Raw genomic sequence first — 21434 nt, 5'->3', positions numbered from 1 at the left:
GATGGGCCATCAGTTCTGCGTACTATGTTCCTTCCTATTGCCACTTCAGCTTGCTAATCCGTCGGGCTATGTTCACCGACTTTAGTTCGTTTACGGATCTCCTCATTTCTGATTCGATCTCGTAAAGAAACACAAATTATTTGTTATGTCTTCATGACTTTCTTTTTTGCACGAAACTTAGCACAGTGCTCCAAACCTTTTTTACAGCCTTAGCTCACGACAACTCATATCTTTAACTGATTTTATTTAAAGTTTTTCTTTTTTCTTCTTTTTTCAATTTTTCTTTTAGGGTAATGTTTCAAGTCGATGATATCATAATTGCAGCAGCTATACGTTTTTGTTCTAGAAATTCTTCTCATGTTTCACGTAGCTTCTTTTTCGGTGAAATTTTGAGATAATACCTACTAAAAAGACGTTATTTTAGTGGTCAAAACCTAGGAAAACAGTAGTATGAACAGTCCCCTGTGGTATGAACAGTACCCTGTGCTATGAAATGACAGGGGAATGTTCGCCAGGGGAATGTTATTTTTACGTGAATACTTCATAAAACAATATCATTTAAAAACATTAAAATAAACGCAACTTATGTGGCTACATACTAGAAGATTAATTAATTTAAACAAATTGTCGTTACTAAAACTCTTAAAATAGTAAAAAAAAGGCTCACCAGGGGAATGTTTTCACTGACGGCCGAGACGCGTGGTTCACCAGATGACGCAGTAGTAGCATTAAACAAAATAGCGGCTGTCCACTAGCTACACAACTGAACAACCTTAACACCTATTGCGTTCCGTTTCGCGATCTAAGTGCTTTGCGCCAAAACTAAATATGACTTTAAACCGGTTTTAAAATTTTAACAGGGGAATGTTTTAATAATTTGAAGACAGCATTCTCAGAAGGATATTTTGATTAAAATTATATTGTAAACATTGTTTGTGATGAATTAAGATGCTAACTGTTATTGTTAATGTATTTGGATATTTTTTATTCAAATATCAACAGCAATATAATAAACATTTGTAACAATATGTGTAATTCTGGAAAAGGGACGTACCAGGGGACTGTGATTTGAGACGTTTGAGGTTATTTATTCGAATATTCCATGATTAAATTACTAAATATGCTATGTCATGCTAAGAATACCTAATTCTATGTCGGTATTGATACAAAAACCTGAGAAATTTTAAGGTTTACTACACAAATTTAGCTTGGGACAGCGATTTTCCATTTAGTGGAGAAATGCCCATAGATTTTGTCAGCCCAGTGTTCACGTGAAAGTAAAATATTTAAAAAAATATTTAAGTGAAAAATTAAACTTGAACATTGATTGAATGACTGAAACAATCGAATAACAATGTCGTATGTTCATGTTTACATATTAACAGCGACGCTTGAAAGCCTCACGTCTAAATATAGAGTGCAAAGTAAAAAATTCAACAGTAAAAATTCACTGAACTTCCCTTTCACAAACTTTTCCATCGCGTTTACACTGTGCCGACTGTGTGTAACCAGCGCAATACGAGTCAAAAGCGCGTCATAGACTTATAAAATTTGAAATTCAAAACAAAACTCAAACATAGGTCGACTCGTGGGGAATATTTGATCACCAGTGAGTGAGTGATTCGAAATGTATTTACAAAGTGAGCCCCAAACACACGGAAGGGTTAGCGTGAATCGAGGAGCGGTGAATAATTAATTATTATTCATACAGATTATTGAATTACCTTGACCATTTCACGAAATGAGAGTGTCGAATCGCACGGAGATGCCAATTCCGTTCACCTTATGCACTTTTCTGAACACTACTCTTTTTAAAGTTTTTTTATTCTTCGTGCGCAGTTCAGGATAATAGCTCGGCCTGAAAATCAATTTGACGCCGTTAATGTCGACATTAATAATAATAATCATCAAATAATTTAGGGCCCGTAATTTGAAGGGGTCGCACAAACAGCCTCGAAGCGAGAAAGTAAGTACTTAATCTTGTTTTGCTAATTGGGGTCTGGATCAATAGCTGAATGATGGAAAACAAATTAACAATTTACGTTTCTGTTTGATTTATTGAAATCTTAAAACCACTAATATACTTGTATCTGATATGTAAATTTCAGTATTGATAATAATATGTACTTGTACGTACAATAAACATTATAAGATAAAGAAAATTTCAGTATTAATTTACCCACTATGTAAGAAACGAAATGTACCCATTGAATATTCCAATTTCACCCAAGATTAGTAGGCTCTTATGAAACAACACACACTTGAATACTTAAGCAGCCTATTTGTTTTTATTCAATTACAACCAAATTATTTATTTCGAGTATCTAAATAAGTACCTACCTAAAAGAGCACATTTTACGTTTATGTATAAGTATGTTGTTACCTACTGTAGCTAGAGTAAAATAGCATTCTAAATACAGAAATAATTGTTACAAAACAGTAAGGTTGAGTTGTACCACCTAACTTTGACCGTAACTATGACGATAACCAGTGTGTTTTGCATGGAGTTTGACAGATTTTTGACGTTTGTCCAAGTTAATGTAAGATGGTGCAACCCAGTATACCAAACGAACTAAAAATACCAAAACGGTAACATCTATAAACGCGAAATTCCGCACAGATTCCTAAGATACCGTCCTATTTTCCAAGTCACCGATAATATCGTTAAAAGCTACCGAATCGGTACGGTAGTCTAAAGGGTGCTCAAAAGTCTATTACGAATATTGAACTCATAGCCGAAGTAGAGGTTTGAGTCAAACCATGAGCGACGCCGGGCTAAATCGACAGTGTAATCGGTAACCAATTTAGTTGGCCCGATGCGATGCTGCCATGCTTTTTTGGAGTTCGTTGGCGGAATGCGGGAAAGGGAGATAGAATTACGCGCAGTTTTCAATTAGTTGTTTTTGAAGCCATAATGCTGTTTTGAGTGCTGTATCAGGGATGGACTAGCTATGCATTTACAGACATAAAGTTTGAAGGATTTCTTTAATTGTGTTAAAAATAAATTACAAAGATTTTTATGAGTAATAAAACTTACTAGCCATATTTTTGTCATTTAGTAGCAAGTCTTAACAATAAAATTATACAATTAAGAAATTAAAAACAGCAGTAGGTATAGTAGTATAAAGTATCTTCGGTACATTAGTTTTTAAGTAACTATACTCAAAGTTTAATACAAGTTTTGCTTAGTTTTGGACTAGATCATGCTGTGTAAAAAGTCGAAGAATTAATAGTTTTAATCGTAAATGGCACGCCCAATGCACGCTCTATGTCATTTTGAATATTTTCTAATTTGCAAAAAACTTATTTTATACTAAGACGGAACCTTCCTACATGCCGCCGCTCACACCTAGCCCGTATTTTTCTTTTTAAGCGAGTTTCGAGTTTGCTCGGTGGAATTAGTTTACGCGATGTTTGATCGGATATTCCTTTAAAGAAGTTAAGCGACGGCCGATAATTTGTAGCGAATTATACAAACAGCCACCGTTCGGGTATTTTCAGTATTTTCAAGGTAATAGGATTGGCTAGTGACTTTTTAATTACAGCGGAGAGCACGACGATGGCAGTACAGCCAGTTCTTTGTTGAATCAAACACTAGTTTGGTGCCTGGATTATAAAACCATGCTCAGAACTTAGTTCTAACTCAAGTTTCATGCACTATCCTTTATGCAGCAGGCAATATGATCTACTTATTGAATTTTAAAAAGTAATTAGGTAAGAAGTGCAAATATTTGATACAAATGATTGAGGAAAACTGAATCACAGGGCAAAGATGTCGCTTTCGTGTTATGGTGTATGGTGGTGTAACTCATTGCCTGCTTACCAATTTTTCCGCAAAATGAATTGGAACTAAGTTGTAGCAGTAGGTAAGTAGATGCACTATGGGTTTCTTACAAAATATTGGAAACAACAATTTACACTCGCGAGCAAAACTATGGAATCACTTACATGAAGTTGTTTCCACGCGAACTTGTGTATTAACGAATTTGTTAGTAACAAAAAAAGTGGCACCATTTTAAAGATTAAACTTTTATCTTTAAATTGATATAAAATTCATTTAAATCACACCAGTATTTAAAAAGATATCCCGGCTGATGTGAAGAAGTAACGAAAAAGACATGTATGAACTGTTTGATATGTCGCGAGTTGCGGCCTATTTACCCCTATAAAAGCACGCGTTTTTAGATTTTTGCTTTCACACGTTGATTCATACACATCTCCGCTTCTTTTGACACTTTACCTGGGATTCTACACCTTCAGAAGCAGCACAAATCGTTGCACTATTGCAAGAAAGGCTCAGCCAGCGGGCTGTCGCACGTCAGCACCACATAAGCCAGTCCTGGGTTTCGAAAGTTTCAAGACGCTTTCGGGAGACTGGTGGCTTTATCCCGAGACCAAGTTCTGAACAGCGCCGGCGCACATCGCAGAGGGAAGACCGTTTTTTCATGTCAACCTCTCTATGAAATCGTCATTTGACTGGAATCGATGTCCATCAAGAGCTCAGAAATGTTCGTAAGATAGCTGTTAAAGATAAAGATAAAGATAAAGATCATTTATTCACCGAGACAAGGTAATACAACAAGGTAGATGTTACAATAGTTTAATACAGTTCAGCTTATCTCACCAGCAAGCTAGTGTGTGATTATTACATTTTTTTTTATTGACCCATGCATAGTAAAAAAAAAATCAGAACATTCCAACTACAAACAAAGAACAGATAAATTATTTGAATTACAATATGTCAATAAAGATAATGTCAGTAAATATACGTCAGTTATTCGAATACAGTCAAGATTGATTTTAATTAATGTCAGATTCATATTAGTACCACAGAATACATACGACAAACAATAGGTATTAACCACTAGAATTTATATGTCAGATAATCTTTTACCGAGTAAAAACATTTGTCAACTAATAAATTAAATAATTTTCTATTAAATAATGATCCATTAAGCTCTCTCAGTTGAGCTGGTAATTTATTAAATACGACTGTGGCCATAACAAAACAGTTCCGACTATACAATGCAGTTCTCACCCTGGGGTGTGCTAGTTTGTTTTTGTGTCTGTCGCTAAATTTATATTGGTCTTCAAACTTGATAAATAAGTTTGGATACGTTTTTACAAACTTGCACAGTTCAAAAATGTACAGGCAGGGGAGAGTGAGGAGAGAGAGTTAGCGAGTGCACAGTTCGTCTAAGATATAAGCATTAGAATTTGACTCCAAAAAGGCCTGCCACAGGCTCGAAACTGACGGCAGGTCACCGATAAGCACCCTTTCAATTTGCTCGTACACATCTCGATTGGAAGGCGAGTAATGGAGGCGAGTTCTGTTCTCCGATGAATGCAAACTGTGTTTGCAGGGCAGCAGTCGAAGAGGTCGGGTTTATAGGCGGCCTGAGGAGCGATTTGTGCAGTGCTGGTTCGCTGAAACAGTGGTTTATGGGGGTGGCTTGCTCGACTTAACATCGAGATGTGTACGAGCAAATTGAAAGCGTGCTTATCGGTGACTTGCCGTCAGTTTCGAGCCTGTGGCAGGCCTTTTTGGAGTTAAATTCTATTGCTTATGTCTTAGACAAACTGTCTACTCGCTAACAGCTATCCTACGAACATTTCTAAGCTCTTACTGGACGTCGATTCCAGTCAAATGACGATTTCATAGAGAGGTTGACATGAAAAAACGGTCTTCCCTCTGCGATGTGCGCCGGCGCTGTTCAGAACTTAGTCTCGGGATAAAGCCACCAGTCTCCCGAAAGCGTCTTAAAACTTTCGAAACCCAGGACTGGCTTATGTGGCGCTGACGTGCGACAGCCCGCTGGCTGAGCCCTTCTTGCAATAGTGCAACGATTTGTGCTGCTTCTGAAGGTGTAGAATCCCAGGTAAAGTGTCAAAAGAAGCGGAGATGTGTATGAATCAACGTGTGAAAGCAAAAATCCGAAAATGCGTGCTTTTATAGGGGGTAAATAGGCCGCAAATCGCGACGTATCAAACAGTTCATACATGTCTTTTTCGTTACTTCTCCACATCAGCCGGGATATCTTTTTAAATACTGGTGTGATTTAAATGAATTTGGTATTAATTTAAAGATAAAAGTTTAATCTTTAAAATGGTGCCACTTTTTTTGTTCCTAACAAATTCGTTAGTACACAAGATCGCGTGGAAACAACTTCATGTAAGTGATTCCATACTTTTGCTCGCGAGTGTAGAAGCCAAATTGTACCTAGCAAACGGTATTATGAATGAAAATAAATTAGATAACCTTTGTAAGAACCTACTTACTCCTCAGAAGCTCTCGCTACTGAATTGTTCGTACTCTCAACAGTTGCATTGAAAAATAGTTCTTATATCTCACTAATAATAACAAATTCCCCCTTATTCAAAAAGTTAGACTCTGGGTTGCACCATCTTACTTTAACTTGGACAAACGTCAAAAATCTGTCAAACTCCATACAAAAAACACCGGTTATTGTTATAGTTACGGTTAAAGAAGTTGCTGCAACTCAACCTCAGTATGGAAATATAATTTTAAACCAATTTTCGTCCTTGTTCTTTTTATTTTTGACTTGTCTGTTCTCCTCACACTATGGCTGGAGTCTGCTGGATTTTGAAGTAGTTCCGTCTAAATTATCGGAAGGGTGAAGCTGATCGATAACGGACTCTGTACAGCCGAAGTTTTGAGGGAATGGTTTCTTTAAAGTATCCCCCGGGTGTAGCGGCCCTTTGGAAATTAACAGAATTTAGTATAACTACGAATGCACATAGTACGAGTGTGACTTAATTAAAGAAGTTTGATAATTTCAAGAAGCAAGAAAGTGTTAAAATATGTTTGAATATTTTTAAGCGATGACAAAATTATTATGTATACCTAATAAGTATTGTTCGGAAACGTGAGATACTTTTTTTTACGAAAAACACTACCTTAGGAAGAATAAAATTCGAACTCACTATCGTTCACTAATTCATTACACAACACAACCAAAGCCTCATTTGGTGAGGTACCTATCTATTATTTCAAAATTTGCAAATGATTCTCTTAAGTAATAAGCCAATTAAGTAAATAACTAGAGCTATTATGTTAGTAATATAATTTACTCGTACGTAGTATCCATGTATACTATTGGATATCAAGCTTCACAGAAAACTACAATAATATCGCACAGATTTTCACAGAATAAAAATAAAATAGTTCCATAAGCAACGATACGTGGAACCGTGCATAGAGTAATACGAGGAAGTGAGATGCATGGAGGAATATGGCAGTCGTCTGAAAACACATAAACATTTAACCAATTTCCCAACCTGGGAGTTTATACTCTTTACTTTGTTGTATGTAACGAGGAAAAGGTGTTTTGCGAACTGAGGATCTTTATTTTAGCAGATAATTCTACTTCAGTTTATTTTTAAGTTTATTTTAGACAATTTTTTTCCACAGGTTTACCTGCGTACGTTTCAGTCAGTCACAGAACTATCCTACTTATGTCACTAAAAAATAATGCAACTTTAACCCGGGGAAATACAATTTACCCTCTTAAAAACAATTACACTGGCCTTGAACAGTAGTTCAAATTATCAGTTGCATACTAAACATTACTTTCACCCGCGTGTAAATTTTATTAGTAAGGGGGTTACAAACTACACCATAACTACTAAATATACTCGTATGTCACACTACCATGAGTCGCGAGCCCATGCAAGCGTATGAATAAGCAAAATACATACAATAAAAATATTATTGAGATAAACTCCAAAATTGTCGCCTTTACATCTATACCATTCTACTAAAAAGGCTAAATTGACTTAAATGTGTATTATTTTAATAACCTGGCTTCCGAATAATAATAAGAATTTCGCCCTTTGACTGTTAATTGCCTCGCAGTACAACATAATTAAATGAACATAAAAGCAATATTCTGATTTAGGTTACTAAACAAATCGGATTGGTACCATGGTTACAAATAAGGGAGATCAAAGCAACAATACTAAATACCAGACGCAGTTTGTGAAACGAAGATAATGACTGGTGAAATTGATTATACAGGATGATTTAGGAAGTCATTGTTATTAATTTTTATTAATGTAAAGTTTGGGAAAGCAATAAAAATTAAAATAATAGTGACTCTGTCTCTCTCTTTCAGTGACATATATCTGTTCTGCGTCGGCAAATATATGGTCCAGATGATACGATCAATTACATTAAAATTTCAGACGTGAATTAGTGTTCCAGAAAAGGGCTTACATGACACTAAAGAATTTAAAATTTGGTAAGTGATACTTTTATTTTATATGACTTTTAGGGACTTTATTTCAAACCATTGATTTGTCTTATTGCTCTGTATTTATATCCACTCACAGCTTCAAGCGCCTTTATTTTTTTTAACCCATCACTTCTTTTAGTTCTTATTTCTTCTTTACCTCGTCACTAACACATAAACCCATGATAACAATACAAATATAAACAAAACAGACTGCAGTTCCCAACTAACCTTTACCATAACAGTCGTCAAAAACTTCTTATCTCACTAAAATTTTTATTGTAAGCTTGTTTGAACTTCTAAAAATTTAATAGGGCGAAGTCTTTTGTCGCGACCCATTCGTTTGTGAACATTGTTGGATGCTAAGCTGTGTATGCCATATTTTATGTACGTGAGCTCTAAACCGAGCATTTTGAAAGCGGAATTGTTAATAGCGTTTTGGGTTAAAATATTTTTAGTTTCTGTGCTTCTTTATTGCTTGAAGACAGCATTTTAGTACTGCTCTTCGTAGCTTCTTTAGTAGCTAAAGACAGCATTCCTTCTGTTGGTATTTTGTCTATTTGTGCAATCAGTTCCGCTGTTTCATAAAATTGTGAATAAATCTCGAAACGCTCGGGATGTTTTTTTACTGTGAAACGGAAATTTTAATTTTTATAAGAATGATACTATTAAAACCTTTTTCAGATTATATTAAACTTATTCTTGCCTTGTGAAATGGTAAAAAAGAGCTTATTGAAATGCTGAAACATTTTGAAGAATTGTACGCGATTTAATGTTTTGAGCTGCAGAAAAGACAAAAGCAGTCAAGAGCATATCGGACGTTTTATTTTTGTTGCAAAAATGTAAATCATTTAAAGTTTTACATAATATAATTACTGAACAGATATGAGTATAAGCAATGATATTATATAAAAACAAAAGCAGATATGTTATAAGCGCTCGCGCTGTGAATACTCAAATACGTCCCAATTGGGACGTCTTGTGTTTAGTCTTCGTGTGGCCTGCGTCGTGCGCAATCGCGTGCGTACCACACCGTAAGTTCCTGTGTTCTTTCCAAAATAAATAAAAAATGCCATCGTGTGTGTTTCGAAAGTGTACCAATTATGACTCTAAAGTAAACAAAATACAAGGGATCTCTTACCACATGTGATTAAATGCAAAATTATTTAGTATTTATATTTTCAATTATATAAGCAAACAATCAAGACGCCATGCGCCATGTTCAAGTTAAGAAAGAGAAAGCGATCTTGTTTTGACGTTAGAGCGATAAGGATGCGTGCGCTGCGGACATAGATTAGTGCAGAATCGTTAAAACTATAGCTATCTCTTTCATTTGCGTGCTATTTCGTATCTTTTGTTTCACTTATCAATTACATTTGTCAATGTGTGCAATTTGGAATAGCTCGGCACGGATTAAAATCGTAATTTCTATGAACGTAACATATCTATAGTTCTGTAATATCATTGAGTATAAGACAAACGATTATTTTAATATTGATCTAAAATAAAAAAAACAGATTTCAGAGCTATCTAAATACTCTCAATGTAACCTTTAGAAAGAAAAGAAATACTCTTAATTTAGAATACAATAAACCTTAGCTAACATTTGCACAGGTTACATCAAAGAGTAGAACTCAAAAAGGTTTATAATGTTACGTCAAATTTGCTCAGTCACAATAGTTTGAAAGCAGAAACCTCGGTTTATCCTACATAATTACTTACTCATTTATTTATAAAAGAAAGGGGATTGCATGAATTCAATTAGTTATATCAATATACTAATTTATGCGTACTGTATTGCTTATCACTGTGTATGTATATTTGTTATCACTGTTAATAATGCCTAGGAGAAGTAAAAGTTATTCACATTTATTTTTCTTCTGTTTCAGGAATATCTGAAGCCACGATAGCCGAACGGTGAAGGGGTCGGACTGGCCGACTGGCCGGTCCCCGCCGCCGCTCGACTACCGTATTGTGGTTAGCTCACTCGTGATACAAGCATATTTAGCTTAGTACGAGGGGCTAAGGGCTAAAAAAAAAAAATGATCTGCCTTGATTTAGAAAAGGGTATTTGAACTATCCCCGCAAAAATACCACAACAGTATCGCTATTGATTTTTGGACCACTTTCCATAGTTAAGTGCCCAGTCTCATTTAATTTGTACAATAATAATCGAAGATAAGAAAGAAGATTCCCCATGTAAATCAAATTTTATCCAGCAGTGGACGTCATTTGGATTAAACGAACGAACGAAATCATCATAATAAAAGGTTCAGGAAATCTGTCAATATCAGACCCTGCTGCCCCTTTTTCTGGTTTGTTAATGTGCCCCAAAGTTTTGAGCAAGTTGTAGCATTAAAAATTTACAAGTTAGAGGATGTGGTGCGGTAAATATTATAGTTAGGAAGGCAAAGAGACCTCGCTTTTGTGACGGGAGCCACGCTTACCTGACTCCCAAGTGCTTTAGATGTAGGACTACTGTAAAATATATTTTAGAAAAATCATTCCACTTAAGTATTTACTGGTCAGATGATAACTTGCAATAATTTTAAAACATTTTACCTGACATTTTAGTACTTTGTAGCTAATCAAAACATTAATGTAAACTATTAAAATCATGCGTTACAGGGATCTAGGAAAATAAAGTCGTAGATTTGTAATGTGTCGACTCAATGGAGTGACGATATCGAGAAAAGAACTGGTACCTACTCACATATTAAATGAAAAATGTGGAATTCTGAGCCGGGGAAAAGGGTGCACCATGAAAACATTTATACTTTCAATGAGTACGTTCTTAAGTCTCTCTTACCGCAATCGCCTTGGGAATACACCCACGCATCTTAAAACTAGATAATATCCAAAAATTCTAACATCAAGTAAATACAACGTTGCCTTTTATTCCGGAATTCATAGTTTACCTAGTCCACTAGTTAATAAATTCTTCGCACGAACGGTAAATAAATAAATTGTATGCAGTGGAAGCGCGACAAAACGAAGATTTTAATTAGCCCCGACATCATTATGGTCTGTTTGGTTTGTTTGTCCACACTTACGGCCCTCCAAGCGTGAACCTTCAATGGTTGTACGGTTAACAAAAACAAAAACTATTTGTTTTTGGTCAAACAACCCAGTGGTTTATTGGTACGTGCTGAAACAGCATGAAACAAATTGAATGGGACAAACGTAACTGATTTTTGCACACTTACTTAGTTTAGTTTTAAATGAGATATTTTAAAAAGTATTAATTAAATCAATATTCAATTGATTGATATAGTGTTTACTTCCGTAGACAGTAAATAAACTTGAAAATTCTCGCTAAGCCATATAATTAAGAATTAACCCACAACATGCTGAAAATAACTTATAGTTCGCATTGAATTAACTTCCTTTAATTGAATTAAAAATTGATAGTATTTTAATCTATCAATTAAATAAAAGCGCAATAATTGAATAACACTGATTAATCACATAATCTCAGAAAATTTTACGTCTAAAAACTTGAAAGGCAAGTATGTTCCTTAGAATGTAAACATCTGCTAAGAATGGATTTAACGAAACTCCATCCCTAAGGGAGTAAAACGGGGTCCACGCGTACGAAGTCGAGGGCGACCGCTAGTAACACTCTTGTTTGTTCCAAGAAAAAATACCAATAATACAGGACCACTAAAAATAATAACAATCCCATTATGTTAACGCGTTCGTACTGAAAAAACTCCACTTTTTTCCTATCCGTAGATACAAATTGTGCGTGAAACGAGCGACACGCAAACCCCCAATTACAAGCTGTACGGTATTAAAAATTAATTCGCACCCACCCCTGGGCCAGGCCGCTGGTACGGCCATTGAGCAATTTTACGAGGATTAAGGAAAAAAGCCACAATAAATAAGATTTCTGGCAGAATTCATTAACAAATTAATTGATTACTCATTATTTATTACGGAAGTAGGGCGTGGTGTGTTGCATTGGGCGTTTGATGTCTTTATCGTTAGTGCTGTAGCATTTCAACCTGGGTTAAACTTTCTATAAATTTAACTTATTCTAAGGTTAAAAAAATATCTATTTCCAAAACAAATCCTGTGGACTTCATTATACTCGTACTTTGTTTGTTTTGCTTTTTGCCATAGAGGTGGTAGCCATAGCAATAAGTTATATCTATCCTTCCGTTTCTATTACGTGTTATGATGTTTCTAAAACTATTAGGCGTCGCCTTATTAAGACATTTGGCATTAAAATTGCGTTTAATCATTTTTTTCTGTGCAATAAAGTTATAGATTAACGCGTAACCATAACAACCGCTGCACTCAAAATTGACCAAAACGCGTTGCTCCTTTTTCGGTCGTCGGTAAACTGTTGGAACTGCAGCTATGGATGGCGATCATTTGATAAAATGACAGGTTATCGGGGAATAGTTCCCGTTTCATCGTTATAGGATACTGAAAAAAACGCTCCGGTTTTTCAGCGGGGCATGATTGAAATATGTGTAAAAAATCATTTTTGTAAGAGCAAAAGATCCAAATATTGATGGTGCAAAGTTGACAAGTTCTTATTCATTTTTGCTATTGACTTAAAATACCTAGTTAGAAGAAGATTGTCTTGTTGTTAAACTTATCACTTGTAACTTAACCATAACCGGTGTTTTTGTATGAAGTCGACTTTAGACTTTCATTTTAAGTACTTAGTTAAAGTAAAATGGTGCAATTCAGATTAAGATTCATTTGTGACCGAGTGTTGTCGTTCTCAAAGGTTTGTATTTGGTGATTATAATATTTGTAGAAACAAATATAACCCCTCTGTAGATTTTTTGCAGTTTTTTATATTTATCCAAAGATTCTTCTAAAGTCCTAACCTAAAATCTAGCCAGCAATACGCACAGGTCGAACTTATCCCAAGTCAGTTAAAAACAGCTATTCTCATCAATTGTCACCTGTACGCAATAAGAGGGAACAGCGAAACTTACCTATTGGGAGGGCCCTTTATTAGAAAACTTTCGGGCTATATCCCTGGACATGGAAAAATAAAGTTGTTGTACGTGGCAAATAAAACATAATGGCCGCCCGAAACTGGAATTAGCGGGACGTGTGCTGATAATTACTGGATGTTGACGAATAAATGGATGGATTTTAAGATTAAAATTGAAATGTAACAACATTGTAACAAAAATTGAAGTAATTAGAGTAAATAATAGCTTTTATTTTTTCATCTTCATCATTTTCAGCCACAGGACGTCCACTGCTGAACATAGGCCTCCCCCTATGACTTCCATATCGCAGGGTTGGTAGCGGCCTGCATCCAGCGCCTTCCTGCTACCTTTATAAGGTCGCCCACCTTGTAGGTGGACGTTCCACGCTGCGTTTTCCGGTACTATGGCCTCCACTCCAGAACCTTGCTGCTCTTTTTATTTTTAATTAATCCATAATCGAGAAAGCTCATAGCCTGCGTGTCACCTGGTGGAAAGTGACTTACCTACTTACTCATAAATAAAGGCATTTCCATGAGATACATGAAGATGCGAGGACAAGACAAACAAATCTATAAAAACAGTTTCCTTAGCAATGTAAAATACATACCCATGGTATTTCCAGAGGTACGAGTAAACAGTCCTAAAATAATTCTCTCTCCCAAACATTCATTACAGTTTGCCTTGGCTACAATAAAAGTAAATCTCTTTAAGAGACAAAAGGCTCATTATTGCTGTCAACGAACAAAGAAACTATTCCATCGATGTCTTTTTATTGGAGTTCTTTGACGCAAAATGTTTTAAATTAAAACCTGATTTTCTTACGATAACATATCAAATTCGTTATTAAAGAGGTATTTTGCGACTTCTTTTGAAGAAAGAGCTAGTTTAGATCAGTTAACGGGACAGCTTTCAGGTATTTTTACTAAAAGAATATCTGTATGATTTTTTTCAGCGTTTTTTACTACTTTTGCTCTAGTTATGAATTGGAAATAGTCCTAAGGAAATAGTTACTAGCGTAGATTAAAACGGTAAACATTTTTTGCACTAAGAAACTTTTCTACTTAGGACCTAATCAGTGATGACTAAAAAGTTTTATCGATGTCGATAGCTCTGTACCTATGGCGTTGCGACGACAGACGAGCTTGACATATTTTTTTTTTATATTAGATCCTACTCTATGACGACTGTGCCATGACGGATGGACGCCATTAACTGTGTACCGCTGCTTATTGTGTCGTTATGTATTTGAATTATGTTCTAGAAATGTAGACACTTATTGGAGTCTTTGATTATTGCTCATAGGCTGTACGCTATTCCCTATCGTAGTGAAGTCAAAGTTTTATCGACGTCGATAACTCTGAAACGTAGCTGTGCGATGACGGACGGGCGCTATAAGCCGTGTACCATGCTTACATGTATTTGAAATTATGTTCTAGAAAGGGGACACCTATTTGAGTCTTTAATACTAGCTCATGGGCTGTATTCTCATCCATTGGCCTTCCTTACTTCGTAGTGAAGTCAAAGTTTTATTGACGTCGATAGCTCTGAAACGTAGCTTTGCGATGACGGACGGGCGCCATTAGCCGTGTACCGTGCTTATTAAGGCCGCAATGTCTATATTACGCTTTGAATTCCGTTCTATAAATTAACACACGAATTTGAGTCTTTGGATCAGAATATTGTAAACTCTATGTGAATTTGTGACGATTCAAACCAATTTTTTATCAACATCGATAACTCTGAAACGTACCTGTGCGATGACGGACGAGCGCCATTAGCCGTGTACCGTGCTTATTGTGGCCGCGACGTTTATATTACGCTTAGAATTCCGTTCTAGAAATTAAGACGCTAATTTGAGTCTTTGGATCAGCATATTGTAGACTCTATGTCAATTTGTGACGATTTAAACCAAAGTTTTATCGACGTGGCAACTCTGAAACGTAGCTGTGCGATGACGGACGGGCGCCATTAGCCGTGTACCGTGCTTATTGCGGCCGCGACGTTTATATTGTCCCAGAGATAATGCCAGTTATTTAGCGTCGCACCGCACTAATATACGCTCGTTTTTTGTCGTGTCGCTTCTCGTTAGTGAGATGAAAAGATTCTAGTTTAGTGTATAAAGTTAGGGTTTTCGTTGTATTTATTTAACCTAACCAAGTCGTATTCAGCTGACATTTATTTGAAGATTGTTCTTATTAATTTGCAACGAATAAATTGATTTGGTTTTATAAGCAGGCGTTTTCTCAGAAATATCTTGACATTTTTCATGAACTCTGCTCCTTAGTTTACCTTAAAAGTGCTCACTTATGAACCAAGGATACTGGCTAACCAGAGTCATTTTTCACCTTATACTTAAGTACATTTTTGTCATTTATGTTAACTTTAACATATTTAATTTTCATTCCGCGTATTTATACTTACAAACATTCCAGACGACATGGCAATTTTTGTAGTCTTCCTAATTGTTTTTTGCTAGCAAAAAGTAATTAATTTAATAAACTAAATAAATGTTAATATTATGATTCTTTTTTCGTTGTAATAACTGACTTTAGAATATTCAATCAAACGGTGAATATTACTGTACGTACAAATGCCATAGAATAGAGATTATACCTACTGCCCACAATCGCACAGATTTAGGCGTAGTTTTCCTTAATAAACCCGTCATTCCGATATTTAGCACTAAACTAGTTCACTCAAAGGCACAATCGTTTGTGGGCGGCACATTGAGTCTGGCACTTTGTGAGGCTGGCACTTTGTCGGGCTCGCACATTAGCGGATCACAAAGAGTATGCCGATGTCAGTGTAACAACGCTGTCAGTGACTGACGTTTCGAGGGCTCGGATTCGGATTGATTATTTCGGTTGCCGAATTCGACTGATTACAATACGCGTGTTGAATGGCTTCGGTGTTATGTGAGCTTTGATGATGTTTCGATTTAATTGGCTGTAGTCGTTAAATTGAAAATCAAGATTATTTCTTGATAACTTTGATATGTTCTCTCTGTATATTTTGCTTTGGTTGGAAAATAGGACGAAACTTAAAGCTCGATCCTATTTCAAGCATAGATTGAGACTTTTTATGTTCAGCTTCAAGCTTAAGACCAATCTCAGGAAAGAACGTATGACCGAGCATATGTGGACTTTAAATTCAAATACCTTCTGGTTTTACTTGCGCTAAGGGCATAAGCACTAGACTTTTGAACATCGCACTAGGTACTTTTTTTTAACACTCATTCTCTAAAATACTATTTCTTAATATTTCTTTATTTATTAATGAACGTACAGCGCTTTAATGAATCAGTTAAAGCGACTACTCCCACGAAATTATCTACGAGTAACATCAGCCCAGCTACAACCGTAGCATGTCTGTAGCAACCTCGTAGCCTGCAGCTACGCCGTAGTAGAGCTATACTAATCTCTTAGTGTCTCGGTATTCAATGTGATCATTAGGTGGAATGAAACACACACAATGTCCCTTTTGACAGTGTAATTGGAGTGGTCCGCCATTGCATTCTCCATTTCACACAGGTCAATCATTAATCAAAGTGCAGGACGTGATCAATACGTGCATCGGTGGTCAAGACAAATTGGAATATCTTGTGGTAATTTGGCTAAATGCACGGTTGACTATGTTTTCTTATGTTTGTTTATATTTTTTTACTTTGAAAATAGTAATTCCGCAACTCTACAATATCCAAAATCTATAATAGCTTTACTCAAAAAATTCAATTTTCGAACATCATAATGATCAATGGAACTTAAAGGGCTACAAATTGGTTGTAGACGAAACCAAACAGAAAGTTTTTTTTACACTTTACAGTTGATATTGTAACTAAAAACTAGATTTTAAAATATTTGTTCTGATAGCTAAATTAACTATCTAGATTTATTAATTCAAGACAGGCAAATCAAAAATAATAGTATCTATAATTGCTATGCTATCATATTACGTAATTCCATAACACTTTGTTGGCGCAAAGGGATGTAGCGTCAACTCAAACGCCTATACTAATGAGTCTGATATTGCGATTCGGGCGCCCTCTATAAATTGGTTTCATGCATATTTATTTATTCAAATATGTGTGAATTGAAATCTCTCGACTACTCAACGGGGCCGGTGGACGAAAATGGAATAAATAGGACAAATTAGATCGACGCGAGAGGGGTAGTGTTGCGCTCCTATGAAATATACAAGACTGTGCTTTTAAATATTTTATAAAGACACGCTTAGCTTTTTCGTGAGTTTAAAAGTTTTGTTTAATGCTACACTGGTTGGTTAAGATTTAGCGGTTTTTCGTAACGTATCAGACGCCATAAAACTACCTACCTAAAGTATTTTAATGGAGTAATTATAAACTATTTTATTAGCAGAATCAGAAAAAATTCAATGCTAAAAACAAAATCCATTAGCTAGGCTAATAACAAACGAGCAATTTTTTTAAATTTCAGCTAAAAGCAAATAGGAATTTGAAATAAATGCAAGATAAATAACAATACATTAATCAGAGCTCTAAAAATTTCCAAAATATTTATCCGGAAATGAAACTTTATTGCAATGTTTGCGATAGCTGGAAAATGTACAATATTTATTTTTTATAAAACTAACATCCAGTAAAACAAAGCTTTTGGAAATTTCCGAAATTCAAAAAGCAATTCATTACATTCAGCATGCTTCCGAACGCGTTTATTGATCAAACAAACGAAGTCCATTATATTTATTAAAATAGCTTACGCTGTGATTTCAATTTTACATTTCGCGTTCGGTGAAACAAAGGCACAAGTGAACAGTTCGTAATTTTATAGAAACTTACTTTAAAAGTTTTTCAAAAGAATTTAATATAAGAGAAATTACTCTCCACAGAAAGTCTGAAAAAATGTCAATTCAGTCCTTGCTTAGTTTTTTGGCTTCAGTATTAAGCAACAGTAATGCTTCAACCACACCAACGCGTGCAGATTACCATCGCCGGCGCGATCACGGCGCGATCATAGGCCAATGACAGGTCGCGCGGACTTTCATGGGTCGCGCGACCTGTCATTGGACTATGATCGCGCCGGCGATGGCGATATGCACGCGGTGGTGTGGCTAGTGGTTGAAGCTATAAAATTATATATCAGTACCTAACGACTTGCAATAATAGAGCCTAGTTAATTAAGATACACGTATTTCAAATTCATCTAATTCTCGTTTAACCAATACGGGAGCGGTATTAATTTCCCCACTTCCCAGTGTAACACTTTTTTTCTTGGCGAGATTAAATACTTACCGATTTCCACAAACAAACATTCCAACGGACCGTAAGGTCACATCTTACAAAGTGTACAGTACCTATTTCCTTTGTCACTTGATTGTGTCGTTGTTAGTGATTCACTGAATTTGGATTAACTTCTATTAAAAATTAATTACATTGTTTTGGTAAACAGAGCAATAAATAACCTCACTTTTCGAATGTCTCCGTTTGACAGATCAATGCGTTACGTTTTATTCTTTTAGTAAAGAAGAAGTGTACCTATAACGAAATTAAATATTCAACACTAAATTTTTATAAAACTTAATATTTAGGCTCTTTAATTTAAATTCTAGCTATTTCTAGTACTTTCCTCAATGTTTATATTAAAATAACATTGTAATGTATCTTGATCGATCATGGATTCGGAACGATCTAGAAATTTGACATATTCTGAGTGAAACGAAACGCGCGGGAGACGGTCCGAATACTGCTAGTGGAGTTTCTAGTATTTCTAAAAGTTAAATTAATTAATTAAATTTAAATCAGTGGAGCAGTTTTGTGAGTCCTCATATCGAAATTATTCAATAAGAGGCTGGTTGACTCAAATAGAACTTATTGGAAATAAAAATAAAAAATAAAAATGAAGAAACATTTTTATTGTTTGTTGTTGTTGGGTTTGATTCGGACCTCGAGTCACAGGTGATGACTGACGACTTTTTGAGTGTCCCTTTGCTTTGCTGGCCGTGCTCGCGAATGGAAGTTCTGGTGTACGTGGTGTCATAGTGTCCCGATTCCAAGAGGTCTGAACCGTGCCATTCCCAAATAAACGGGCAGGGCACGCATCGTCATCCTCAGCGAAAAAAGGGAATTCTGGAATAAATCCGAAAGCCTCGTAATTTTGCGGACCCACTGCCACGTGCTACACTTGGACCCACACTTGATCGAGGTAAGCGGGTGCTATCCCAAGGATCACCTAGAATTTCTCCTTGTTATTTTCTTGTTGGCATTGGCGGCATTGTTAACCAATGCACGTGGTTGTTATTCACAGATTTTGGTTGGGCAGTGCTCGGTGGCGAGCTCTGCGCTGTGTCCTGCTATAGCGGCTGTCGCCGGATTTTTTCCTCCGTTGAAGGTATGTTGTAATTTCTTTCTCGACCTCATTCGCCTCTCCGCTGAGTTAGGATAAATTATTAGAAACGTGGTACTCGGTGATGTGTCCGCAACTTAGTAAATTTTGTTCAAAAGGTGACGATGGTGCCTGGGAGTCGTTCCCCGACCATGACTGGCCGATATGTGCATTACCGAGGCCGTCCACCACGGTCCTGGGATACCCTACTTCATAGGTTGGTTCCGTTTTCTATTGAGCTTGTCAATTATTTTAGTTTACTTTGAAAAAGTAGATTACCCACGTAATAGTTACATTTTACCAAAATGTTAATTCCTAAATAAATTTACCATTGTGATGTATTATCGATGGATTTTGTTGTGTTAACTATTTTTAGTTCGCTTTGTGAAGGTAGATGATGTAATAATTACAAGGATTACATTTTACCAAAATGTTAATTCCTAAATAAATTTACCATTGTGATGTATTATCGATGGATTTTGTTGTGTTATAACTATTTTTAGTTCGCTTTGTGAAGGTAGATGATGTAATAATTACAATGATTACATTTTACCAAATTGTTACTTTCTAAATAGATTTACCATTGTAATGAATTACCGTTGGATTTTGCTGTGTTCACATTTGCTCCATCCTTGAGAGCGATGGATTGTTTTTTTTTGTGTGTCGTAGTAATTTAACTAAGCGAACACAAGTAAATTAATTTCTTTGTATTAATATGCCTATTACTACCTGTTTAAGCTGTAGGGTATTAATGCACCAATGGTGCACTTACTGTATCGATATTTTTTATAATATATTTTTTTGTACACTAGGAGGTGTTTGGCACCGGCTGTCCCGCAGTGCCAGACGCTTGCTGCGCCCGACGGGTGCGGAGGGGGTTGAGCCGAGTGGTGGATAGTAGCGCGCTAATCTTAAGTATTTTTAATCGGTACCAACCAAACGGCCCAACGACCCATCCCTTCTTTTTTATTTAGTTTTTATTGTCTCACCCGCAATAAATTGTTGTCAATTCAAATAACTATTTTTTTTATTTTGCTCCGGCAAAAATTTCTTATTTACACCAGGAAAAACAGGTAGAGTTTAGGACACAGTATATCTTTAGGGATAATAAATGAGGCGGAGGCCCTCACCGAAACTAATTAAAGTCTTCGGTACGAATCAATACTTGTAAATTAAGACGGTTTAACTTGCACAGTTAATTGGGCGAAAGTTCATTTCAAATATTGATACTGCTGTGACGTCGGTGCTTTAAGGTAGTCCCTAAGGTGGGAGCACATTGGCCGGTCTGGACTAATGATTTATTTAGCTAAATAATATGATGTCTTGTGTAGTAAATAGAGCTATTTTGCAGCAAAAATTAGAATGGTGTGCTATTGACTTTGCCTAAGATATGTCGTTTAAACTAGGGATGAAAAACTCCAAAAAGGTTTGTCTTTTTGAGACAAAAATGTGATGCGAACGTTACGTTAATTAGAATAGATTTCTATCCAAGTCTATATTTATCTATAAACAAAAGATAAAATAAATTGAAGCTCCATTCACACTACACGTAGCTTTTCAGGTAGGATATTTTACAAAGTTTTATTTTATAAGTACAGTCGCGGAATGAAAAGGTTCGTCACCTTAGTGTCGGTTTTCGCTTGCACTAGGTACTGTAAGAGTCAAACCTGCCAACATAACAGTACAAGAAACAGTACTGCTAACATTTAATAAATATGACGTTTGCTAACGAATAAGGTTTTGCTTGTTTATTTTTCTATCCCGTCAGTGCAATGCAGTGATTGTCATCACCAACCAATTGACAATAGTTTTTTTTTTATTTAATAGGCATAATAATGGCAGGTTGAACCAACAAGAAGGTTTTA

The 21434-nt window shown here is 35.8% G+C and overlaps 1 protein-coding gene and 1 long non-coding RNA gene across 3 annotated transcripts in view; one reads left to right on the top strand and one right to left on the bottom strand.

The window, feature by feature from the left end:
• The window catches only part of LOC135088582 (polypyrimidine tract-binding protein 1), a 561827-nt gene that overhangs the window by 282669 nt on the left and 257724 nt on the right, over positions 1 to 21434 (bottom strand). Inside the window, exon 2 of one of the 2 annotated variants that reach the window (XM_063983457.1) lies at positions 1725 to 1858. The exons of the other annotated variant lie outside the window; for it this stretch is intronic. Within the exon in view, the coding sequence (XP_063839527.1) occupies positions 1725 to 1733 (9 nt within the window). The 5' untranslated portion in view covers positions 1734 to 1858. The remainder of the gene's footprint in view (positions 1 to 1724; positions 1859 to 21434) is intronic. 2 annotated transcript variants of the gene reach the window in all.
• On the top strand, positions 19124 to 20548 carry LOC135071456 (uncharacterized). The gene is made up of 3 exons (XR_010257252.1): positions 19124 to 19389; positions 19492 to 19575; positions 20382 to 20548. It is a non-coding gene; the product is annotated as an uncharacterized LOC135071456 (long non-coding RNA).

The sequence above is a fragment of the Ostrinia nubilalis genome, chromosome 4 (assembly GCF_963855985.1).
Source record: "Ostrinia nubilalis chromosome 4, ilOstNubi1.1, whole genome shotgun sequence".
Classification (NCBI taxonomy): Eukaryota; Metazoa; Arthropoda; class Insecta; order Lepidoptera; family Crambidae; genus Ostrinia; species Ostrinia nubilalis.
This window is presented reverse-complemented; position numbering and strand designations above follow the sequence as displayed.